Source organism: Biomphalaria glabrata, chromosome 6, assembly GCF_947242115.1.
Source record: "Biomphalaria glabrata chromosome 6, xgBioGlab47.1, whole genome shotgun sequence".
Taxonomy (NCBI): domain Eukaryota; kingdom Metazoa; phylum Mollusca; class Gastropoda; family Planorbidae; genus Biomphalaria; species Biomphalaria glabrata.
In genome coordinates this window covers 20,726,323-20,752,754 of record NC_074716.1, presented here as the reverse complement: position 1 = coordinate 20,752,754, position 26,432 = coordinate 20,726,323, and the positions used below count along the sequence as shown (strand labels likewise).

The following is a 26,432-nucleotide window of genomic DNA, read 5'->3' as shown; positions in this document are numbered from 1 at the left end:
TCTTCTCAATACCTTGCCATTGCTAACCTAGCATGTACTGCTGTGGTACCAAAAAAAACGGAATGTTTAGTTTCCAGATCTTCATATACTTCTTGGAACAGCTTGTGATTAAGTCCCCTAGCTCTGATACGTTTGATCACTGAGTAAATTGGGTCAATAACATTCTTGATATTCAATGCATCCTTGAACAAACTTTCCCATGTAGAGGTTAAGGGTGTTCTTTCATTTATTAAAAAAAAAGTTTAAGCCATGGCTCCATCAGTTGTTAAATTTGTCATCTTGTTCCAAACCAACCCAACAATTTCAAAAAAGTTCTTCATAATATTAAATAAATACTGGCCTGAGTTTTTGTCTTTGACTAAATATTTCGAAATATTGCCAAAAAGAATAATCTTCATTTACTTTAAACGTTTTAGAATGACGTGTAGAGACAATGTTAGTGATAAGAATCAGAAGCTTCATAAATTTATATAGATATTCAAAATTATTTAATTTTAATATAATTGCATTTTTTATATTTTTAATCTGTGGGCTCACTGGCTTTCTGTAAGTGTCCACGGGCCGCATGAAACACTCTGGCGGACCACATGTGGCCCGCGGTCTGTATTTTGCCCACCCCTGATGTAGGGTATTGTATTAGGATAAATGTTAAGATAGTAGAAGTGCTAACTGTATTTAGGTACAGTATGTACCTATGTTCCAACAACAAAATTCGGTTTACGACGCGACGTAGGGAAGAATCACCGACGTATCCCGAGGACCCCTATGTTGGATATAACTCAATGTAACCATTCACTGGTGGTATTGATTTCATCGATGATGGTGTTAGACTAATCTTTGTTTATTCTCTGATGGTGTTGAGATTGTTCTTTGAAAGTGTCGCATTTGTTGTCTGGTAGTGTCGCATTTTTTTATCTGGGAGTGTGGAATTTGTTCTCTGGTAGTGACGCATTTGAATTCTATGGTAGTGCCGCATTTGAATTATATGGTAGTGTCGCATTTTTTTATCTGGGAGTGTGGAGTTAGTTCTCTGGTGTGTCTCATTTGAATTCTATGGTAGTGTCTCATTTGAATTATATGGTAGTGTCGCATTTTTTTATCTGGGAGTGTGGAATTAGTTCTCTGGTGTGTCTCATTTGAATTCTATGGTAGTGTCGCATTTGAATTATATGGAAGTGTCGCATTTTTCTCTCTGGGAGTGTGGAATTTGTTCTCTGGTAGTGTGGAATTTCTTCTCTGGTGTGTCGCATTTGAATTCTCTGGTAGTGACGCATTTGAATTCTATGGTAGTGCCGCATTTGAATTATATGGTAGTGTCGCATTTTTCTCTCTGGGAGTGTAGAATTAGTTCTCTGGTGTGTCTCATTTGAATTCTATGGTAGTGTCGCATTTGAATTATATGGAAGTGTCGCATTTTTCTCTCTGGGAGTGTGGAATTTGTTCTCTGGTAGTGTGGAATTTCTTCTCTGGTGTGTCGCATTTGTTCTCTGGGAGTGTCGCATTTGTTCTCTGGTAGTGTCGCATTTGAATTCTATGGTAGTGTCGCTTTGTTTTCTCTGGGAGTGTGGAATTTGTTCTCTGGTAGTGTCGCATTTGTTCTCTGGGAGTGTCGCATTTGTTCTCTGGTAGTGTCGCATTTGAATTCTATGGTAGTGTCGTTTTGTTTTCTCTGGGAGTGTGGAATTTGTTCTCTGTTAGTATCGCTTTTGAATTCTATGGTAGTGTCGCATTTATCTCTCTGGGAGTGTGGAATTTGTTCTCTGGTAGTGTGGAATTTGTTCTCTGGTAGTGTGGAATTTGTTCTCTGGGAGTGTGGAATTTGTTCTATGGGAGTGTGGAATTTGTTCTCTGGGAGTGTGGAATTTGTTCTCTGGGAGTGTGGAATTTGTTCTCTGGTAGTGTGGAATTTGTTCTCTGGGAGTGTGGAATTTGTTCTCTGGTAGTGTGGAATTTGTTCTCTGGGAGTGTGGAATTTGTTCTCTGTTAGTATCGCTTTTGAATTCTATGGTAGTGTCGCATTTATCTCTCTGGGAGTGTGGAATTTGTTCTCTGGTAGTGTGGAATTTGTTCTCTGGTAGTGTGGAATTTGTTCTCTGGGAGTGTGGAATTTGTTCTCTGGGAGTGTGGAATTTGTTCTCTGGTAGTGTGGAATTTGTTCTCTGGTAGTGTGGAATTTGTTCTCTGGGAGTGTGGAATTTGTTCTCTGGTAGTGTGGAATTTGTTCTCTGGGAGTGTGGAATTTGTTCTCTGGGAGTGTGGAATTTGTTCTCTGGGAGTGTGGAATTTGTTCTCTGGTAGTGTGGAATTTGTTCTCTGGGAGTGTGGAATTTGTTCTCTGGTAGTGTGGAATTTGTTCTCTGGGAGTGTGGAATTTGTTCTCTGGTAGTGTGGAATTTGTTCTCTGGTAGTGTGGAATTTGTTCTCTGGGAGTGTGGAATTTGTTCTATGGGAGTGTGGAATTTGTTCTCTGGGAGTGTGGAATTTGTTCTCTGGGAGTGTGGAATTTGTTCTCTGGTAGTGTGGAATTTGTTCTCTGGGAGTGTGGAATTTGTTCTCTGGTAGTGTGGAATTTGTTCTCTGGGAGTGTGGAATTTGTTCTCTGTTAGTATCGCTTTTGAATTCTATGGTAGTGTCGCATTTATCTCTCTGGGAGTGTGGAATTTGTTCTCTGGTAGTGTGGAATTTGTTCTCTGGTAGTGTGGAATTTGTTCTCTGGGAGTGTGGAATTTGTTCTCTGGGAGTGTGGAATTTGTTCTCTGGTAGTGTGGAATTTGTTCTCTGGTAGTGTGGAATTTGTTCTCTGGGAGTGTGGAATTTGTTCTCTGGTAGTGTGGAATTTGTTCTCTGGGAGTGTGGAATTTGTTCTCTGGGAGTGTGGAATTTGTTCTCTGGGAGTGTGGAATTTGTTCTCTGGTAGTGTGGAATTTGTTCTCTGGGAGTGTGGAATTTGTTCTCTGGTAGTGTGGAATTTGTTCTCTGGGAGTGTGGAATTTGTTCTCTGGGAGTGTGGAATTTGTTCTCTGGTAGTGTGGAATTTGTTCTCTGGTAGTGTGGAATTTGTTCTCTGGTAGTGTGGAATTTGTTCTCTGGGAGTGTGGAATTTGTTCTCTGGGAGTGTGGAATTTGTTCTCTGGGAGTGTGGAATTTGTTCTCTGGTAGTGTGGAATTTGTTCTCTGGGAGTGTGGAATTTGTTCTCTGGTAGTGTGGAATTTGTTCTCTGGGAGTGTGGAATTTGTTCTCTGGTAGTGTGGAATTTGTTCTCTGGGAGTGTGGAATTTGTTCTCTGGGAGTGTGGAATTTGTTCTCTGGTAGTGTGGAATTTGTTCTCTGGTAGTGTGGAATTTGTTCTCTGGTAGTGTGGAATTTGTTCTCTGGGAGTGTGGAATTTGTTCTCTGGGAGTGTGGAATTTGTTCTCTGGGAGTGTGGAATTTGTTCTCTGGGAGTGTGGAATTTGTTCTCTGTTAGTATCGCTTTTGAATTCTATGGTAGTGTCGCATTTATCTCTCTGGGAGTGTGGAATTTGTTCTCTGTTAGTATCGCTTTTGAATTCTATGGTAGTGTCGCATTTATCTCTCTGGGAGTGTGGAATTTGTTCTCTGGGAGTGTGGAATTTGTTCTCTGGTAGTGTGGAATTTGTTCTCTGGTAGTGTGGAATTTGTTCTCTGGTAGTGTGGAATTTGTTCTCTGGTAGTGTGGAATTTGTTCTCTGGTAGTGTGGAATTTGTTCTCTGGTAGTGTGGAATTTGTTCTCTGGTAGTGTGGAATTTGTTCTCTGGTAGTGTGGAATTTGTTCTCTGGGAGTGTGGAATTTGTTCTCTGTTAGTATCGCTTTTGAATTCTATGGTAGTGTCGCATTTATCTCTCTGGGAGTGTGGAATTTGTTCTCTGGTAGTGTGGAATTTGTTCTCTGGTAGTGTGGAATTTGTTCTCTGGGAGTGTGGAATTTGTTCTCTGGGAGTGTGGAATTTGTTCTCTGGTAGTGTGAAATTTGTTCTCTGGGAGTGTGGAATTTGTTCTCTTGTAGTGTGGAATTTGTTCTCTGGTAGTGTGGAATTTGTTCTCTGGTAGTGTGGAATTTGTTCTCTGGTAGTGTGGAATTTGTTCTCTGGTAGTGTGGAATTTGTTCTCTGGTAGTGTGGAATTTGTTCTCTGGTAGTGTGGAATTTGTTTTCTGGGAGTGTGGAATTTGTTCTCTGGGAGTGTGGAATTTGTTCTCTGGGAGTGTGGAATTTGTTCTCTGGTAGTGTAGCATTTGTTTTCTGGTAGTGTCACATTTGAACTTCTTTGGTAGTGTCGTATTTCTTTTATGGTAGTGTCACATTTAGAGGCTCGGTGGCTGAGCGCTAAAGCTCGAATCCTGGTGCATACTGGGATTTTTAAACTCGGGATCTTCGGGCGCCTCTGAGTCCATCCAGCTCAAATGGGTACCTGACATTACTTGGGGAAAAGTGAAAGTGGTTGTTCGTTGTGCTGGCCACTTGACACCCTCGTTAACCGTAGGCCACAGAAAACAGATGACCTTTACATCCTCTGCCCTATAGACCACAAGGTCTGAAAGGGAAACTAGTGTCACATGGATTTTGTGGAGGCCCCTACATCTTTTCGAAATAAAGATGGAATTATGCAGAATTATACTTATAGCTAAAAGCAGGCCATAGTTTAAAAGAAAGAAATAGATTGCTTGTAAATTGAATCTCATTTTCCTTTTTAAAAAAATATTAAATATGCATTTTTTTTTACATTTTTATCTCCTATGTGGATTGTGGAGGCCCCTTTCTTGTGTGGTTGCTCCACCTGCCCTCCCTTAAATCCGGCCCTGATCCAAGTGATACTACACATTGTTTGGATAAATGCTTAACAGTTTATCAACTTTCACCATATCCTATTAAATTTAAATGAACACTTTGTTTACTAATGAAACATTGTAGGCCTATTTGTCTTCATTTTTCACAGCGAGTATAGTCACACACTTGCACAGAAACTGTTTGGTCATACCTAAACTGTTAGAAGAAGTGAACACATATTGTCAATAAATCTATAGAATGTAGAATGACTAGTAAAAAATAATTTCTATTTTTTTAAATAAGAGATAACTGACGCGGATATGTTTCTCTACTACATGTCATCTTATGGGTATTATCATTAAAAAAAAAAAAAGCCATTAAACTATAAAACCCCTTTTCGAATTATCACACACACACACAGAGTAGCGCACACAAGCACATTCAACTATTCTAAGGTCTTCATGTTTTCTAAAGCCTCATTGAGGAAATACTTCTTTTCAAATTGATTCTTTATTTGATGGTATCTTCTAAAGATTTGTTTCTTATCCCTCCCCTCCCCACGCCAAGAAAAAAAAGTCCCCCCCCCCACACCTTTTCATTTAACTCTCATTCAGTTTGGCTTCTGCCTCTCGTCCTCTCTTCCCCTCCCCTTCCCCTCCTAACCTTCCCTGTATCGCTCCATGGAGTTTTCTTGGCTATGACATAGTCTCTTGATAAGACTTTTAAGATGAGCCTGAGAGCGCGTGCGTTATGTCTTTAAGACTTGCGCACTGCCTATTGTTCTCAATGCACCTTGAGTAGACTGGGGGGGGGGGGGACCTTGAGAGAAAAAAAAGGGGGGTGTAAGGGGCGATGAATAATAGGGAACCTGCCTCTTGAAAAATCTTAGAATTTTGAAGCTTGCCAAATGCTCACTCTCTGATATCGTCTTTGTGTTGTAGACTTTTGGCGTGGCTGGCCGTGCCATAAATAGCCTCATCTTCTATAAATGACCTAAGGAAAGGACCTAACGAACAAGAAGCACTAGTCTATGTGTACCCACGTTTTGATACTCACAATGACACAATCTATTTAACTGGAAGCCACATTACATTTCTTGGACATTCAAAAAATTCGTTCGACATCGTGTGTGATAATTAAAATATTATAATAACCAGAAGTGAAAAAAAATTAAACTTTTAGGAATAAAGGTTAACAGACAATTCATCGTTATAGGTGTATGGCATTTTCCAATGGGCTAGCTATTATTATACACGTGTGAGACATTCCTATGATGTACTGATTTATTATAATATAAATTGTATAGAAGATAAATCGATCTTTTCTGAAATGTGAATGAATCATCGATGCGAAGTTTAATTGATATTCTACGCACATTGACTCTGCATCTTGCTCTATATGCTGCTATAGTGGTTCTAATTTCTTACAAATATTTCCACTACTGGATCATTACATTTGTGAAACTTACCTTGGATTCCTAACAGTTTTGTGTATTTTCAAATTAAAGTGAAAAAAATGTCTGAATTGTCTAAATATCCCTATGACAGAGGTCAGTGCATACAAGTCAAAACTGAAGATATTTCGTTTAGCCATGAACTTGACTTTCAAACTAATCCTGCATTTCGCTTTTGTTTTTCACGTAGCCCACAGAGTTACTCCTCTTGCATGTATACTACAAGTGTGTCTAATCCAACCTCTTACAAGGAAAACAATAGCCCCGCATGCAGACGCAGACTAGACTTTAGCAACACTGCCTTTTTTGATGAAACCAAAATTGGACCTTTGGCCGTTGCCAAGCGTAACGAACGAGAGAGGAACAGAGTTAAGCTGATAAACATGACGTTTCACACCCTCAGGCAACATCTACCCCACCTAAATAGTGTCTGCAAAGGGAAATCCAGAAAACTCAGCAAAGTTCAAACTTTGCGTTCCGCCATTGCCTATATACGACAACTTCAGGAGCTGGTGCATGCCAGACAGGCCGGTCACGTGACAAAGCAAGAAGATCCGCACTTTGGAGACGACGACGCCCAGTCTAATACAGACATTTCGGACAGTCCGATGTCAAGACGAGTTGACAACATGGCGGACCTCGGCAAGTCAATGGCTTATGCTTACAATGATTTCAGTAAGTTGGCATCGCAAGACCAGCTTCCAATGATGTCAGCATCCTCTCCTTCTTTTCCCGGCATCTCTTTTGATTTGTTGGTCAAATCAGACGAGGACATCTTGATTAGTACAGATGACGATGTCTTGATTAGTACAGATGAGGATGATTTTGTTGATTGGTTATAGAAAATAAATATTTTTTTTATTTCTATCCAATGATTGGTAATAGAAGGTAAACCATTTTTTTTTTCTATCCTAGAAAATAAATATAGAAACATGGTATGCAAAATAAGTAGCCTACATGTTTTCCTATAAATTCTAAGTTAATGATAAAGCCCACTAGAAGTTGGTAATCATTCTTGGGAGCAGTTTTATTGAAAGTAAGTGAAAAAAAACAACACATTAGCGGGTGTACGGCCAAGGTATTATAATATATGAGCATTACGATTTGCAGGATGTAATAAGAATAAAGGGCCCAGGCCAAAAAAGATCCTAGAGCCAATCAAATATTTTGAAATAAGAACTGAGAAGCAGAAAAAAAATCATAGAGTGTAAATAGACTACTTATTAAGGTGGAGAGTTGGGAAGGGAAAGGGAAGTGATGCTCAAATTTACGGGTCGGTCCAAGTTATAAGAAAAAAAAAGGGAGGAGGCAAAATAAACAATATATAGTCTAGGAACTAGGAACAAATCAACGGGCGTAGCAGGTAGGTAATGCTAGTCATATATATGTGTTTAATTATGGATGAATACTAAGCTTAGGCTAAGTGATTGTATATACTGTGCTCTTTGGCTAAGTTCTGTCGTTCTTGTTTTTTCCCCTTGTTAGTTTCACTACTCTTCTGCTTAAGAGTAGAAATGTAGCAATAATGTAATGGCAATATGTTCGTCCGGAGATTAATGATGAATGCAGTGTTTCAAAATGACAACGCAAACCCATTTGATAGGTGTATGTATATCTAAACGTGCATTAGGAAAATATAGATTTATATGGGACTAATATATAATATTTAAGACAAATTTACTCATGATTTACTCTTTATCTACTATGTTATTTCTATTTTTGTAACCTATTTTTTTTCTTAAATTATTTTTTTATATTTATTTTTTACCCCCCCCCCCCCCCCTTAACACTTTCATATTAAAAGTTTTGCGTACGTTATAAGCCTAGCTCAAACTAGTGAGTTTCCTAATCTCTGCATTAATTGGTATGACTTTTTGATATATTGGGCCTCCGCGGCTAAAATTAAATTGTGTAGGGTCAATCTAGTTTTTAAAAAACTAACTTCCAAATTCTGGGCCATATTTGGTGTAGACTTTGTGAATCTCATGTTGATATGCCTAAACTTTTTTTCAATTCCTGGGCCAAGATCAGTTTGGTGTTAATCATATAATAATCCTAACTGCCTGGATGACACTAGATCAAGACAACGTTGGGTCTGCGTTCAAGCATGTTGCTGTGGACCTTAAAGACCTCTGCCTATATGCCGGTGCTCACGAGGGAAATTCGAAGCTCGATATATGCATCCAGAAGTTTAGCATGAACTGTATGTGCGGCGCATCGAACAGAGAATTTAGATGCCAAGAAAACCATCAACAAAACATTTGTACTTCTGACATCATCATCGACATTGGCATAGACAAATGTCAGTCAATCCAGGCTAAATCTGAACTGGAAAGAGGAAGAATTCTTTAACTTGAACTTGAAGAGACCTATCTCCTGGACGTTAGACTATTAGCTAAGGAACACCGCGGCGCATTGGAATTCATTAGCAACGTGGCTGCATGCGAATCTGAAGTTTCCTTGAGAGGCACCTGTCGGGAGGGTCTGCTGAAACAGTGTGTCCAATCAATGGCTGTGTTTGCGAAAACAGTGTTCGTCTCTATTTCTTTGTGTGTCAACTAGGCGGCCACGTCATCGTCTCAAGAACAGCCAGTCAACCGGAGAAAGAGAAAGCGGCACCGGAGGAAAACAGTGCGGATTTGATGGCTTCTTGGGGAACACCTGAGCTTTCAAACCTCTAATGCAGTGTTTCTTTTCGGGAAGAAAAGTGCTAAGAAGGGGGCAATGTTATAACCCTACCATGCACACCGCCATCCAAGATAGTGCAGAAGGTGCGCACTATTAGAAACTAGTGTAGGGAGGGTATTTGCATTAGAAGAGAGAAGGATTTCCGCCGAAGTCTAGAGCTGATGAAGATGCTGTGTTCAAGGCAGACGTTATATGTATGTATGTATATATATATTTATATATATATATATATATATATATATATATGATGTCCTTATGTAAATAAATATCGTTGCCTCCCCTTAAGTTCTAACAATTTATTAGATCTAGATCCTCAACAAAACACTAACAGCATTTTTAGTTTTCAAAATTATATTCCTATAAGACAAGTCAGACCAGACCTATATATAGATCTATATCTTTTGTCTTCTTTCAGAACAGAAGATCGCTCAGGTGTTTTCATTCCATGTTCTGAACAACGAGAAGCATCTATCAATGACAAGAATCTAGATTTATCAAATCAATATTAGGCTACCAATTATAAGTTGTCTTCATTTTGAAGAATTATTTGTACAAATCAAATGTTGATTATTGTAAATAGATGTCATGAGTATTAGTATCTGGTCTATTAGAAGATTGTTGAAATAAATGTGTAACACTTGTAATATTCGATCGAGTCGGGGGAAGGGGGTTAAAAGATGTAGAGAAAAAAAAAGGTCTACTCCCAAGATATGTAGGAATCAAAGAGATGTAGAGGAAAAAAAAAAGTTTCTACGCCCAAGATATGTAGGAAACAAAGAGATGTAGAGAAAAAAAAAAAGGTCTACTCCCAAGATATGTAGGAAACAAAGAGATGTAGAGAAAAAAAAAGGTCTACTCCCAAGATATATAGGAAACAAAGAGATGTAGAGAAAAAAAAAACGTCTACTCCCAAGATATGTAGCAAACAAAGAGAAAGAATTTTAGCCTACGTCTTTGATTTGTAGGACATGTTGATAAAGAATAAAGGCTAAGCAATGGTCTTTTAGTTTTATTGATTTCTTACAGAATATGGCTGTAGGCCTGGGATTGTAAAAAGGCTATGAAGAGGCAGATTGCTGGTTGTGATTTTATTGTTTTAATTCTATGAGCCATGCTTGAAACTTTATATTTGAATGCGATGTAGGCCTTTGTTAAAAATGTTCAATAAGAAGGTCTATTGTAAGACATTCATTGATTTGTTTAAATTCTTACTGTTACAGTTTTCTTCATTTCATCACAATTATTTAATTATAAATCAACAATTACAATTATACAGTTTTTCGCAACTGTATAAATATCCCCCCCCCTCCCCCCCAAGTAACGTAACACTTTGTTCATTCAAGTAGCTTGGCTAACCTACACTTTGTTCATACAAGTAACCTGGCTAACCTACACTTTGTTCATACAAGTAACCTGGCTAACCTACACTTTGTTCATACAAGTAACCTGGCTAACCTACACTTTGTTCATTCCGTACCCTGGCTAACCTACAATTTGTTCATTCAAGTACCCTGGCTTACTGTTCATACAAGTACCCCGGCTAACCTACACTTTGTTCATACAAGTACCCCTGCTAACCTACACTTTGTTTATTCAAGTACTCCTGCTAACCTACACTTTGTTCATTCAAGTACCCCAGCTAACCTACTATTTGTTTATTCAAGTACCCCAGCTAACCTACAATTTGTTTATTCAAGTACCCCAGCTAACCTACAATTACTTTATTCAAGTACCCCAACTAACCTACAATTTGTTTATTCAAGTACTCCTCCCAACCCTTCGGGTAGCCTACACTTTCTTCATTCTACTTCGCAAAAATAATTTTTCTTAATTGTACAAGTGCCAAAAAAAAAAGCTTGAGTCTCTTTTCCATCCAAGGGGAATAGGACATCTGCTTGTTTTAGATGGAGACTTTAAGATTGTTTCTGTTCTGCTTGTTTTAGATGGAGACTTTAAGATTGTTTCTGTTCTGCTTGTTTTAGATGGAGACTTTAAGATTGTTTCTGTTCTGCTTGTTTTAGATGGAGACTTTAAGATTGTTTCTGTTCTGCTTGTTTTAGGTGGAGACTTTAAGATTGTTTCTGTTCTGCTTGTTTTAGATGGAGACTTTAAGATTGTTTCTGTTCTGCTTGTTTTAGATGGAGACTTTAAGATTGTTTCTGTTCTGCTTGTTTTAGGTGGAGACTTTAAGATTGTTTCTGTTCTGCTTGTTTTAGGTGGAGACTTTAAGATTGTTTCTGTTCTGCTTGTTTTAGGTGGAGACTTTAAGATTGTTTCTGTTCTGCTTGTTTTAGGTGGAGACTTTAAGATTGTTTCTGTTCTGCTTGTTTTAGGTGGAGACTTTAAGATTGTTTCTGTTCTGCTTGTTTTAGATGGAGACTTTAAGATTGTTTCTGTTCTGCTTGTTTTAGATGGAGACTTTAAGATTGTTTCTGTTCTGCTTGTTTTAGATGGAGACTTTAAGATTGTTTCTGTTCTGCTTGTTTTAGATGGAGACTTTAAGATTGTTTCTGTTCTGCTTGTTTTAGGTGGAGACTTTAAGATTGTTTCTGTTCTGCTTGTTTTAGGTGGAGACTTTAAGATTGTTTCTGTTCTGCTTGTTTTAGGTGGAGACTTTAAGATTGTTTCTGTTCTGCTTGTTTTAGATGGAGACTTTAAGATTGTTTCTGTTCTGCTTGTTTTAGATGGAGACTTTAAGATTGTTTCTGTTCTGCTTGTTTTAGATGGAGACTTTAAGATTGTTTCTGTTCTGCTTGTTTTAGATGGAGACTTTAAGATTGTTTCTGTTCTGCTTGTTTTAGATGGAGACTTTAAGATTGTTTCTGTTCTGCTTGTTTTAGGTGGAGACTTTAAGATTGTTTCTGTTCTGCTTGTTTTAGGTGGAGACTTTAAGATTGTTTCTGTTCTGCTTGTTTTAGATGGAGACTTTAAGATTGTTTCTGTTCTGCTTGTTTTAGATGGAGACTTTAAGATTGTTTCTGTTCTGCTTGTTTTAGATGGAGACTTTAAGATTGTTTCTGTTCTGCTTGTTTTAGATGGAGACTTTAAGATTGTTTCTGTTCTGCTTGTTTAAGATTAGATGTTGACTTAAAGATACACTGTGTTCTACTTATTTTAGATGGAGACTTTTAAGATACATTATTTCTGTTCTTCTTGTTTAAGAATATGGTCTCAATGTGTATCTTATTGTAATGGATGTGTCATCTGTTAGCCATTGGGGAAAAAAAAAGACTTCATGCAGTGATTCAGACTTTATTTGACCTACTCTAGTTGGTGGACATATCTATATTGGGATGTTGTGCAATAACAAATGTTCTATAGTATAATCTAAATATTTGTCTTCTAATGAACTTTCATTTTGTCATTTGTCAAAACTACATTTTGTTGTTTGTCCATTGACTAACATGTACATTTTGTTGTTTGTCCATTGACTAACATGTACATTTTGTTGTTTGTCCATTGACTAACATGTACATTTTGTTGTTTGTCCATTGACTAACATGTACATTTTGTTGTTTGTCCATTGACTAACATGTACATTTTGTTGTTTTTCCAAACTACAATGACTAACATATTCATTTTGGTACTGATAGTTTAAAGCTTGATATGTAAATATATTTTAAATTGAACATTAAATATGCATGATAATTTTATATTGTTGTTATCAAAATCAAAGACTATTACTAATATAACTTCCTCTGACAATAATTTCATTACTCTAATAGTAATATCCTTTATGTCAACTCCTGGAATGTGATGTCACTAGCAGATTAAAAAAAAAAAACATTGATTAAAGAAAACACAAACTAAAGGCAACAATTTGTTCATTTCAAATGCTAAAGAAAACACTAAATTGTTGAGATTTGAATGACTACTAGTGAATGTTTCTGTAGTGTACCAAAAAACAAAAATTGATTTGTCCAAAACTTCTAGTTGTAGTTTTAAGGACATTGTCCAGTCATCAGCATTAAATCAAGAGTTAAATCCCATTTATCTAGAGTTTTGTCAAGTCATTTTAATAAAAAGATGTCAAAAAAGTTATAATTAAATATTAAAATCTTACTTTATATTGCTACGAGTTAAAAAAAAAAGAGTAAATTCTACAAAACAATCTACCCAGATTATCCTTGGATGTTCCAGTATTTTACTTTTATATAATGCTAAATGAAACCAGATTATAACAGAATCTATTAGTTGTAATTTTGGCCAAATTGAAACCTGATCCAAACAGAATCTACTAGTTGTAGTTTGGGCTAATTGAAACCTGATCCAAACAGAATCTATTAGTTGTAGTTTGGGCTAATTGAAACCTGATCCAAACAGAATCTATTAGTTGTAGTTTGGGCTAATTGAACCTGATCCAAACAGAATCTATTAGTTATAGTTTGGGCTAAATGAAACCTGATCCAAACAGACTCTATTAGTTGTAGTTTAGGGTTACATTGACAACAAGAATCAACTTTTGATGTCAATATAACTATAGCCACTGTCGAAATAAAAGTCTAAATATATGTCTTAAAATGACTATAGCCGCTGTCCAAATTAAAGTCTAAATATATGTCTTGAGAAATACAAAACACTCTGAGAATAATACAAGATAATATTTTTATTCACATCCATGAGAATAATACAAGATAATATTTTTATTCACATCCATGTACACACTTGTATCACTTAAACAGCTTTCATCATTAGAATTGTGTTAAAGTAAATACATACACGTTGAGCACATTCAATGTCATAGATGTATACATACATACCTGTTCAGTCATCAATCATGCATACAAATGAATGTCAAGAAATATACATTAAATTATATATTCAATCATACATCAACTCATAATCTGTCTTTGTCTTTATCATCATCATCATCTTCATGTGACATAACCATTGCAGCATTGGCTGTGGCTGGCCAGGAAACATTGTAGGTACCCTGTTCACACAAAAAATAAAATATATGCAATAGTGAACATGATAATAATAATAATATTTATGTCGAGACACACCTTGTATTTATTTTTTTTTTAGTTCTGTTTTAGAATAAGTTCATAAATGAACTAAAAATAGAACCTGGCTAACATTACCTTATCATCTGACACAGCATCTATCTTGTCATGAAGATTGGCCCTTGACTGAACTATGGCCTGATGTACAAACATTTCTCTCTGTGCCCTTTCTTCCATTCGAACTCTGTTAATATTCATTTGAGCCTCGACACGACTAGCTGCTAATGCCTTAAATATACAAATGATGGTCCAATTATGTTTTAAAGCATATGCAAAAATACAATTAAATCTCTTTACAATTTAAAAGAGTAATTTTTGACCAATAAGATATGTTTTCATTCTAATAGATATATTCCAATGTCAATACATTTTATTAAATGGTTAACTTTCACTGGGTAATATAACCATATACAGTTTAGCAAGGGACTGTAAAAAAAAAAAAAGTAAAGTTTCCCCTTTCAGACCTTGCCATCTTTGGGGCAGATGATGTTATGGTCATCTGTTTCTATGGCCAACGGTTAACAAGCAGGGTGTTATGTGGCCAGCAAAACGACCAGCCCCCTTTACTGCCCCAACTAAAGTCAGGTACCCATTAGAGTTGGGTGGACTCAGGGGCGCCCTAAGAATCTTGAAATTCCAAATCCCAGTCTTGACCTAGATTCAAACTCAGGACCTCAGGTTCAGAAGCCAAGCGCTTAACCATTCGACCACCGTGCCCCCTAAGGGACTGTAAGATACACTTTAATATAACAGTGTTTGATATGATAAAGTTTGAATGGACATTGTAATTAGATATGCAAGAACCAAATACAAAAAGGTTTTATACCTCTTGCTTTTCCTTTTCCATCTGTGCTCTCTGTACTTGAAGGGCATTCTCTTTGGCAATAATACTTTGTTGCTTCACTTGATCTATCATGATCTTGAGTTGTTGGGCTTGTTGTAACAAATTGTTGGCCATCTGAAAGAGAAAAAATAATAATAATAAACATATAAGTAGCTCTACAGTAATGAGATACCTAGTAATAGATTTGAAAGTTTTGTGAATCTTCTACTTGTTAAACAAAAAACAACAAAGTTATTTAACCAATTTTAATGAAATTTGGAGAGAAGGTGTTCTTTATCTCAAGACAAACACCATAAATGTATGTTAAAATTCCCAAACCCTAACTAGATATTTATAAAATTTAAAACAACACCATCAGATAATCCTGGTTTAGATTTATCTTCCTATCTTATAGATTACAAACATTACTGCAATAGAGAAGATAATTTTTTGTGGATATAGCCTGCATATGCATATAAACCAACAAATTACAATATAAGTAAAAACAAAATCGCACAACCGACACCCTTATGATGCTATCGGGCTCCAGCTGTTGTTCCAACAAGTGACAAATATCTGTTAGACTGTTGTATACTGTTTCGACAGAAAGTTGCTGGCCTAGTTATCTATTGGAGAAAGTTTTGCTGCAGCAGCTGAGCTGGGCCCCTACAATAGGCCTGTTTATGCATCGCTGATGCAACAGGGGTCTTCTTGTAATTCGAATTAACTTATATAGTGTGCAGCAAATGCAATTAAAGTGTATTAATTATACTCAGTAATCAGTAGAGTTGAGTCTAAAAATGCTAAAGCGTAAAAACTGATTTTCAGACCTAGCGATTTATAGAGCAGATGAGGTCATCCATTTCTTTTGGCCAATGGTTTAACTAACAGGCTGTCATGTGATGGAAAGAAATGCTCCAATTTGATTCCCATTTCTGTAATTTTTTTTTTTTTGTAAAATTTCTGTATCTTGTGTTGTTTTTATTGTTCTATATATTATGCAATCATCTTCAAATAATCGGACTTTTGTTCCTGAACTAATGCAATTTGGTAGATCATTTATGTAAATTAGAAACAGTAGTGGGCCCAAGACTGTTCCTTGAGGTACACCTAAGTTTACTATTAAGATCTAATTAAAAAGTTGTCTATGCTATTTACAACCCCTTTTGATCATGATTAAACCTGCTACTCAGACTGTCTCCCTCTCACACTCAAGGGGAAGAAAGTTTTAGAGCATTACATATTCTGAAGTAGCAGTGAGGTCAAAGGTCAGGAATGTGTAAACTGAATGAATATTATGCAGAGACTGTAGAATTTGTTAGAACTCTAATGCACACTAGGTGCCCTTATGATGTAGCTATACAACATTTTGTTCAATATAAACAATTTTTTTTTAAATATTGGAAAATTAAAAATGTATTATTTGTTGACAATCTTAATCTTTATTAACCAGGGAGCCAAGTATATTATTCACCAATATAAATATATATGTATGTATGTATGTATGTATGTATGTGCATATTTTTAATCATGATATTCAGTGAATTTTTAGTCTAGATTACATGCATCATATTTTGTGTTGAAAGATTAATTGTTAAATCAACAGCCTTTATGAAAAAAAGTTAAGGTTAATAATAATGTTTTTGCTTTGTTATTACAACTGTAGACAAAAAAAATACGGATGAAAATTCATTTAGCACATACAATCTCTACAGCCTTCAATGATATTCCTAGACATCATGGTAGATTTAAAATGCAACTCTTTGGTTAGTAATAGTACCAGAAAATTAATAGCTATGATATTTCTAATGTTTCTATTATTGATGTATGTAGCAAGCATGAGACACCACATTCTTATTTTCTTTATACCCAACCACCTCATTTGTGATGCTGTCACATTAAAATACCCTTACAATTAGTCTTACATCCTAGTCCTTTGCAAGCACTTGGAAATAGTCCTTTTTTTTTGCCTTGATAGCCTACATTACAAGGCTAAGTCTTTATTTGTAGCAGATGAAGGCTTTAGTGCATAAATACATTACTTTTAATTTGCTCCAGAGGGTTTCTTATAAGGTTCACATAGGTCTCACCAGCCACACAAGCAGGCACAAAATCCCAATACAAAGCCCTCAGCCCCCCTGGAGGACAAAAGTGGTCATCACTTAACCATGATGATGATAAGGTGTAAACCACCCCAGCAAACAATGAATTCCTTAAAAAAATCCAAAGCAAACCACTTAACCTTACACAGACATGCCTACAGTCCCGCATTATGCGGAACCGTCCCGCAAAAGCATAAAAAAAGTTCACATGTTCCGCCGTTCTGCATTCACGATTTTTTGTTCCGCCAAGTCTGAATTCCGACACACACACACAAAAATCGCCGATTTTTCATTATTTATTAATAATGCGAAATGAAAATACTGAATGCAAAATAAAATATCTAGGTCTGTGTTTATTGTTTACATTTCATCTCCTCCCGGACCCGGTGTGTCCTAAATTTATGAAGATACGGTTGAGCTAGATCTAGACATAGATCTAGATCTAGTACTCTAATAAGCCAAATGTTCCATTCAAATCCCTTTCTTTTCTCACAAGTGACAATGGCTCTACTAGTCTAGACTAGATCTAGATTCTAGACTATTCAATAATTCATTATTCAACTATTCATTCATCATTGTCTTGATTTATGTATGGTCTACTATCTATGGCAATCTATGTGACACTATGTCTATGGTTACGGTATTGTCACTAGATTCTAGATCTAGTATAGTATTGTCACTATTCTAACACTAACTCAACTGGTTTCTTAGGCTTAGGTTTCTAATTACATAGAAATCTAGAATCTAATCTATCATCTTCTAAGTCTATTTCAATATAGATCTAGATTTAGTATCATCTAGTGCTAGTCCTACTTTTAGATCTAGAAACTAATAATTAATTTAGACTGTAATAATACTAATAAGTAGATCTATTCTAGTACTATACTTTACTATAGTATATATAGGCAGTATAGCCTTATTTAGGCCTTAGCCTTACTGACACTGTCACTCACTGTAGTGTGTCTAAGTTAATTAATTACATTTAGGTCTAGATCTAGGTCTTTAATAACTATTTTTAAAAAATCCTTTTCTTGGATTACTTAGACAGTATGTATCATTATTATGTAATAAATTTAGTTCTCAATAAGTCTATACTATAGATCTAGACTATAGACATTAATATTTAGATCTATAATATTATTATTATAATCTGTGTTCTTAGACTTAGAGGACTTATATTAAATGTAAGTCTAGACTAGTAAGTCACTAGTAGATCTAGAACTAGAGACAACATCTAGAGTGATTAGAGTAGAGCCATAGAAAAGGATAGATAATCAAGTAGATCTAGAATAATCTAGATCTAGTCAGTAGATTTAGATCTAGTAGTAACAAATAAAAATAGTAACATTTGAGTCTAGGTCATTAGAATACATTTTAGTTAGAATTCATCATTTAGGAGTTAGAACTATTGATTTCAAATAAAGGACATAATTATGAATTAAAGGTTTTCTTACTTTTAATTATAATATAAACATCTAATTTATAAGAAGCAAACTAGTATTGTTATTAAAGTAATTATAATTGAAGAATATAAACATCTAATTTATAAGAAGCAAACTAGTATTGTTATTAAAGTAATTATAATTGAAGTTTTATTTATATTGCGTACAGTATGGCTGACTAACATAAAAGCGTTTATGTTCCACATTGGGGCCCAAAATTCCACATTTTCAACCTGAGTGTTCCACATTCTGGGTCTTGGGGGTAGGCATGTCTGCTTACAGAATATTGAACTTACACAAATGTGTACCATTGATCAACAGCAATCCTAGGTTACAGTTGAAAGAGAACAAGTTTGGTCATAAAAAAAAAGTGTAATATATTCACAAACCTCTTCCAGTTGCCACCAATTCTTTTGTTCCATTACATCCATTGTAACAAGATGACTTTGTTTTTGATTTGTTTGTGCCAGAGTGATAGGTGTCATCATTACAGCATCTTATAAGAAAATATATTAATGTTTTAGATGTCATTATTATACTATCAAGTAAAGGAAAGATAGTTATTACACCATTAATTAATTTTAACATTTAAAGCAAAAAATTAATGAATTTTAACATTCAAAGCAAAACTAACTATTTTAACCAATTATCATATAAAAAAACAACAACACTGTATTTGTAAAATTACACCATTTAAAAAAAGAAAATAATGACCATCATATTTAACCAAAAGAGACATTGTAAAAAAATTACAAGCTATTTCTAGTCTCTTAAAACCATATTTTCCAACAGCTAATGTCAAATCAAAATCAATAAAAGCTGAATTAGGAGTTTTAGACTACTATAACTTACAATATTACTTTTCAGTCATTTTCAGAAATGCAGGATTGCAAGTCTAATTCTAGACAATCTTAATCTACAAAAAAATTTAATGTTTGAAAGCTTGTACAAGCATGTTTTTATTTTATGTCAGTTTGATGTCATATATATGTCAATTTGAGCTAAAATTTAAAATAATAATAATAATAATAATGAAAACATGACCTCCAAAAAAAAAATGCATAGGGTGAAGGAAAAAACTGCATGATTTATAGCTAACCATTCAGTAGTTAAGGAGTTAAGAAAGGCTTTAAAGAAATAAATCAAACATCAAAGACATACTAGATAATGCTTTCTGTTCCACTTGCTTGAGATAAGTTTCCTCATTGGGCCCCACAATAGTCATGCCATAAAGACATCCACCACCTGAAACCAAATTCCCTTGAGCATCAGTTGCTACAATATGGACCATTTCTCCTTTATTATCAGGGGTGGGATGTAATGAGACTGTGGCTGTAGGTTGAACTGATCCATGTCCTGATACTACAGGTAACATCACTTGCTGGGCACCTAGTCAAATTGAAAAGAAAAACATGAATAAATTAACACTCTGTTCTAACTTGTTTGTTTTTCCTCTCTACTTGATAATCTAAGATGTCGCTCCTCTAATATTTAGTGTTGTCCTTAAAATCACTTATATTGAAGGTTCCCTAATCATTTAATTTTTAATAACTTAATTACTTTAACAAGTGAGACAAAGACAAGACATTTAATACATTTTTTTTTCATTTATAAACAAAACTTAAAATTGAAACATAGAAAAGAAAAAAGTGTATAAATATTATACTGACAATAACAAAACTATACTTGTTTTGTTTTTTTAAAAAACTATGTTCTTGAAAAACGAAGTAAAACAAAATGCATCGATCTCTAATATAGTAATACTCTTCATCCATCCATCACAGTGGAGCTATGGCTCATGGAGTGCCAAAACCATTCTCATCAGTTGCAATATATATATATATATATATATATATATATATATATATATATATATATACAAGTTAAGTAGTGATTTCAAACATCACACTGTCAGCTAGGCAACCATTTGTTTTTACAAAGCTTCTATCAACTCACTCTGTCTTTCTGTCTGATTGGTAAAAAGTTTGTCCACATTTCTCCCATACACAATCTCGGATCAAACTGAAATTTTGCACAATTATTTCTTTTACCTGACAACACAAGAATCAAAAACAAAAATTAACCAATTAGTTAATTAACTATCTGTAATTAATTATTTGTTTAGTATCTTGAACAAGGGAAAGAAATTGTACTTGACTGAAGTGGTGGTATAAGTTGAATTAGTCCCATTTATAGGTTGTTGTCTGAGGCTTAGTGAACACAAACATGAAAAAAAAAAAGATAACTAACAATCTTCCATATTCATATGCTCTTCCCTAGCAGAGTGGTTACCGTGTTGGCTTGAGAAATCTGAAAAAGCTTTAACCCACTTTTTTGAAATAAAAAAGTTAAGTAAAGTTCTTCTATCAGAACTTGCAATCTATTTTTTAATAATTACATTTAAAAACAATCACCCAGATACCCCGTTCTTTCACCCCACCCCTTTCTAACTGGTCCAGACAAGTAATAGGATCATAGCGTATTGATAAAAGCATGACATTGCACTAAACCAAAAAAAAGTGGTAAAAATATTTCTAATCACACAGATTTATTATTGTTAGTCTAGTTTACTTCACTGATATAAACTGATTGATACACTTAATATAAGGTTGTTTTTTTTTTAATTATTTTTTGTTATTTTGCTTGTTAAAACTCAATAGTTAGTGGCAAATGTGTACTTAATGTTATATTACTTACACTTTCTAAAAGGAAATATATAACTAAATAACAGTTGCAACAATTTTATTTTATATTTATTGGAGATTTACATCTATGGCAGATAACTATACATAGCTAGAAATTTTATTGTATAGATCCAATGTACAGAAAATAGGCAGTGTTGACTTAGCCATGTAATTTAAAAGGTGTTTAGCACTTTAAAATCACATTTCTAAACTCTTTATTTGTAGTACAACCCAATTTTTACTATTTAGTTGGCAACAATGATCTTTTAATATAGCATCCTTTACATGGTTTAGAATTGAAAATATTTCATGAAAATATCCAATTTGTAAGCTTTGTTGCCAACTAGGAATTTTAAGTCTTTTTAACTGCAACATAAACGATTGATTACACAATTTATATAATACATATTGACATGCATAATTCCCAAAGTTTTTTCAGCAGTTAACTTTAAAACTACTTCTTAACTCTTTATATTTCACACAAAATAGTACTTGATTTTGAAAGTGATTAAAATATGAATAGTAATAGTGGGGCTCTTAACAAAGTGAACTAAATTAATTTATATATAGAGTTGTAACATTGCAATAAAAAATACCCATTTATAGCATGAGAATAAACAAACCTACTCTGATCAATTTCTATCTTTGGTACACTCAATCCAAGTTGAGAAGGAATAGACGATTTCATGGAAACAGAAGGTATGCGACTTCTTTTATTAGGAGATATGATAGGTTCATTTTCAGAATCTTTTTTCCTTCTCTTGTATGGCACAAACAAACGTACAGGTCCAGTCTAAAAATAAAATATAAAGCTAACATTTCTTCAGAAATATAGATCATAAACAAATCTAGTCATTCAAAATATAAAATCCTATTTATAGCACATCAAACATCTGATTTAGGGACTAAATTGGGGTTATGTCAAACTTGTCAAAGTTATTTCAAAAGGTCAAATCAAAACTGAATTTCTTTAAAATCCCTCAGTGAAATCTACATCACCAGAACATTCTTCATTCACCACAGAGAAAAAAAGAAAACTAAAATATGTATGGTATCACAGACTGTAACTGATTTCAGTGTTTCATCGTCAGTAGAACTTTACTATTAGTGATAACACTACAGTCTAATATCTCTCAGCCACATGTTTTAAAGGTACTGATAGAAGGTGCTGGCTACATTGATGGAGACATCAGCTTAAAAAGTGAAACCTAATTGGTAAATCACTAAGTAAGAAACCATGAGTTCAGGTGTAGCTAAACCAGTTTTTGAATTATATTTAAATAAATGAGCTAGCAACATAATTATACTTGCAATTGATACATATTTAGGATCTAAGTATTTTATTAAAACATATTAATATTTTATCCTTAAATATTTTTTGGATGACAACTTTTTCTCCCTTGACTTTTTTTTTTTTATTTAGATATATATATATAATATATATATGAAAAGGCTTTTTTTTTTTTTCATACTAACACACCATTTTCAAATCAAAACTTTTAAAATGTATATATTGTAAATATAGTGGTTGCATATAGATAGAGTAGCCTATGGAAATGAATCATTTTGTATTTTGCCTGAAAATGTCAGGCATTCTATTCCCACTTTGCTGACCACACACACACACATGTATAGAATTTGTTTCACTTACAACAGCTTCATCATCACAGCAAGAGGCACAAGTACATGATGTAGCATGAGGCTGTAGAATATTATCTTCTATAAGACACTGTAAAGTTCGACCTCCATATCGAATACTTCGCTTCCAGTCTTTACTACTAGCTCTCCCAGCAACAGCTTCAAATTCATTAGGTGTGTACCATTCATTATCAGAGCTTTTAATGCACTTTCCCCGACCACCTGCATGTTAGAAAGGACTAAAAGAATTAATTACAAATAGGCATAATTATAGATTCTTATAGATCATTATTAATATTAATAGTGTTTTTACTTAATCACAAGCAGTATCTTCATTAAGTAATAGTATTAATTAATAATAGTATTAATCAATAATAAAATGATTATAGTTCTATTTTAAATAATATTGTATTACTTAAATTCTTAAAATTAAATCACTTCTGTTTCTACTAACAGTAACTGGAATTTATAAGAGATCCCAAATAGAATGACTGGTGCAATGGGACATGTTCCAATATGTTGTGACCATGTGAAAAGTTTTTAGACATTTCAACAACTTCAGATTTATAAGATTCAACTTTAGAGCTTAAAAAAAAATAATTAATATAATTTCTTAAGGAGGTGCAATTGAAATAAAGGTAGTGTACTGTCACACTGCCTGTTTACTTCTACAGGGTTGGTAGCACTTTTTCATGACAAAATTTTAGGAGATTATATGAGTTTTTTTAAGGGGTGCTGTGACAATTTGCGTTTCACCAAATCTCTCCACTTTTCAGCAGCTGTTCTTAGCAGGATTACAAAAGAGAGGCTGGTCTACTCTTTTATTAAATGTTATCCATCCAGCTTTTGGTGATCGTTTCTTTGTGCTCCCTCCATTGTAAAACAGAATTATTGTAATGAGCATACAATGAATACTCAACACTAACAGCTTCATATTAACATCACTGGTACATTGGTTCAGTGGATATTATTTTTAAAAATAAAGGCATTGTATAACAACGCAATCTTAGCATGACACATGTATGATACATACTAAAGTAATAATTATTTTTTTTACACTGTGTCTTTTATGCTAGATCTAAATTCTAGAACAGACAATGTGTTCTAGTCCTATCCCTTTTTGTGGAAATGTGGATGGGAGAACATATTTGGGAGATTTCTAAACATTTGAATGGTCATTACTAGACTGAGGTAATTCCAGCTTTCCATAGCCTTGATGTGACACCTCTGTGAAAATGTCTGCTCGTAATACTCCTAAGCAGATCTATATCTAGGCAAACAATGGCTAGCAAACCTGGCCCACCTCAGTGTTGTTTTTTTTAACTCTTCAAAATGGGGATAAAAGAGAGGCCTGATCACTCAGTCCAAAAAGTCTCCATGTCATTACACAAAGTGACAGTCATGGGAGAGCACTGAAGTGGAGGGACCCTTTAGACTATTTTATGCTTTTTTTTTAAACTATCAATTTAGTTTAAATGTTTGTCAGGGAGACAAATAAATATGATGCCAACTTTCTGACCAACAACAAGAAAGATCCATGGGTCATAAATGGGTGGCTGTCACTGTGGACAAAATGTAGGTGTTTGTTTACATGGTATTGGGGGAGGTGGGAAGAAAAGTAGACAAATAATGTGACAGAAGTGTCTGAAGGGTATCCTTGGACCTTGTTTCCCCAATCACAAGTATTAAGAGATTCAGGCCTTAAAGTAAACTTTTGTTTCGAAAAAAAAAATGTTTGGAAATTTTGCTAATAAATTATGCAAATTAGCTTAGCTTATTTTAATAAATGTTAATATTTCAGATGGATTCTTTAAGATTGTATTAGATAAAGCTCATTCATTTCTCTTCAATAATATATTATATATATAATTATTATAATATTATATATAGTTTTGAGTATATATATATATGTAAAGTAATTAGTTTATTTGTTAAGAATTTTTTTGTAAGAGAAGTACTTAGTCTGGAAATAGTGCTCCGTCTTTTTGGCTAAAAATGCTAAAAATCTCTGTCTTAAGAGGGTTAACTTGTACAAGTACAAAAAAAAATATTTTTTTTTGGTCAAAATAATGTTTAATAAACATGTATTTATAAATTGCTTTTGTATGTTTTGTTGTCTTTTAGATACTAAAATTTTAATGATGATGTTTATTTTTGCTTTTAGCATTAAAGAAAACATTGCATAAAAATACATGAACACTGAAAAAAAAAAATGTGTTCGATATTGTAACATTTTCTAAAATGATAAACTTTATTGAACACCCCCTATAACTTGAGTATAACTCTAAATAGGTTTAATGGGAAGCAAGGGAAGTGAAATATATACACATGTTTTCCTTTCAATCCTGAATCCAAATATATATAGGAATATAGGATTATTAAATAGGTCTTGCTTGGCTAACGCACCATGGGGCTATACAGTAGCCTTAGTACCGGAAGCACCCCCATTTATGTGAACACACATTCATACTGAATCATACCAGTGTACTTTATTCCCTAGTAGAAAAACTATCTTGCATAGGAATACAAAAATAAATGTGTTAAAAAAATAGAAAAATGGAATGTGCATCATAATAGTTAATACCACAGTTTTTCTGTAATAACCATCAAAATAAAGATGCATTAATAAAAATATGTTGAGATGTCCGAAATGGTATACAAAAGGGGGGTGTTTGATATGCCATCATATGGCAGCTTTACTCCAGATACTGAGACGTATCTCTCAGAGATATGTCATAGTCATAGGTCTAGTAGAATAAGTAGATCTATCATCTAGATCTAGAGTAGTGACTATACTGTATAGTCACTATAGTGACTATACTGAGTCTTACTGACTATAGAGTTAGATTTAGATCTTGAGTAAAGGTTCTATTTTAGATCATCTAGTATAGATCTACTGATCTATCATCTAGTAGTAAATAGTAGATCAGATCTAGTAAGTTAGTTTTGTTAGTACTAGACGTCTAGTCCTAAGTAAGTAGTAGACTCTACTCTACTAGACTCTAGTAGAGTAAGACGTGTACAACTATAAGTTAGTATAAGTATGTTATCTAGATCTATGTATAAATTAAATATAATTTGTAGCAGAGTAAGAGATACATATTTTACATATAGATCTATGTATTATTGTATAATTTGTATGGAATGTCTATTAAAGCTAACCTGATCCGAACTTGGATTTGTAAAGCTCGCCATTTGTATGTTTACATCTGACGGGCAGTACTTCATTGTGCACAGAATCGTCCCATTGATACCGAAATCCTTTTTCTTTACTGAGAGGAGTGGCAGGTGTAGGGGGAGGGATAGGTGTTGTTGGTGTTTTTAAGCCACCGCTTGCGTCCGTTAATTGTTCAAGAGTCTGATCATGAATTACTATATGCGTGGTTTTAATGCCCCCAGCAGTAGATTCCTGATATTGCTGAGCACTAATTAGGCCTTGAGACGTTGCTACAAATACATGATCAGCTGACAATGAAGGCGATGTGACAGCAACTGTTGATACTTCTGGTGGAGTTTCCGTACCATGCTGATGCTCGTCAACGAAAGCTGAATCGTCACCATTCGGAATATCTCCGGCGATGTCAGCTTCACTCATCGCCAATGTAGTCTTATAGTGAAAAGGCAATATAATCACATTCTTTCTTCATATTGTCGACTCACGATGTAAAAGCCCATATTAAAAAACAAGTTATTACTGATTTTTACTGTTATAAACGTATCATAAAACAAACATGAAGCTAACTTTACGGAAATCTCCGCTGTTTTCCGAAATATGGCGGAGTGATGTACCGGAGAAGAATGTTAAATTTA

General features: G+C 34.4%; 4 protein-coding genes across 5 annotated transcripts; 1 reads left to right on the top strand and 3 right to left on the bottom strand.

Moving 5' to 3' along the window:
• Nucleotides 1–2,019: 2,019 nt before the first annotated feature.
• Nucleotides 2,020–4,254, bottom strand: LOC129926839 (serine/arginine repetitive matrix protein 2-like). The gene is made up of 2 exons (XM_056033297.1): nucleotides 3,856–4,254; nucleotides 2,020–3,774 (listed from the first exon to the last, which is right to left on the bottom strand). The coding sequence occupies exons 1-2, from the start codon at nucleotides 4,252–4,254 to the stop codon at nucleotides 2,020–2,022; spliced, it is 2,154 nt and encodes a 717-aa protein (XP_055889272.1).
• Nucleotides 4,255–5,721: 1,467 nt separating this feature from the next.
• LOC106070716 (achaete-scute homolog 1-like) lies at nucleotides 5,722–10,114 on the top strand. 2 transcript variants are annotated; one of them, XM_056032006.1, is made up of 2 exons: nucleotides 5,722–7,127; nucleotides 9,348–10,114. In XM_056032006.1, the coding sequence occupies exon 1, from the start codon at nucleotides 6,302–6,304 to the stop codon at nucleotides 7,079–7,081; it is 780 nt and encodes a 259-aa protein (XP_055887981.1). In that variant the 5' UTR covers nucleotides 5,722–6,301; the 3' UTR covers nucleotides 7,082–7,127; nucleotides 9,348–10,114. The 2 variants fall into 2 exon arrangements, with proteins under 2 accessions (XP_055887981.1, XP_055887980.1); XM_056032005.1 differs by having other exon boundaries at nucleotides 9,343–10,114.
• A 640-nt stretch (nucleotides 10,115–10,754) lies between these two features.
• On the bottom strand, nucleotides 10,755–12,506 carry LOC129926838 (protein FAM47A-like). The gene is made up of 2 exons (XM_056033296.1): nucleotides 12,499–12,506; nucleotides 10,755–11,988 (listed from the first exon to the last, which is right to left on the bottom strand). Exons 1-2 carry the CDS (start codon nucleotides 12,504–12,506, stop codon nucleotides 10,755–10,757), a joined length of 1,242 nt encoding a protein of 413 aa, XP_055889271.1.
• Nucleotides 12,507–13,512: 1,006 nt separating this feature from the next.
• LOC106070719 (deformed epidermal autoregulatory factor 1 homolog) lies at nucleotides 13,513–26,416 on the bottom strand. Its single transcript, XM_013230677.2, has 8 exons — nucleotides 25,785–26,416; nucleotides 22,636–22,844; nucleotides 21,612–21,777; nucleotides 19,462–19,689; nucleotides 18,690–18,796; nucleotides 14,760–14,891; nucleotides 14,012–14,161; nucleotides 13,513–13,860 (listed from the first exon to the last, which is right to left on the bottom strand). The coding sequence occupies exons 1-8, from the start codon at nucleotides 26,215–26,217 to the stop codon at nucleotides 13,765–13,767; spliced, it is 1,521 nt and encodes a 506-aa protein (XP_013086131.2). The 5' UTR covers nucleotides 26,218–26,416; the 3' UTR covers nucleotides 13,513–13,764.
• Between the last annotated feature and the right edge of the window lie 16 nt (nucleotides 26,417–26,432).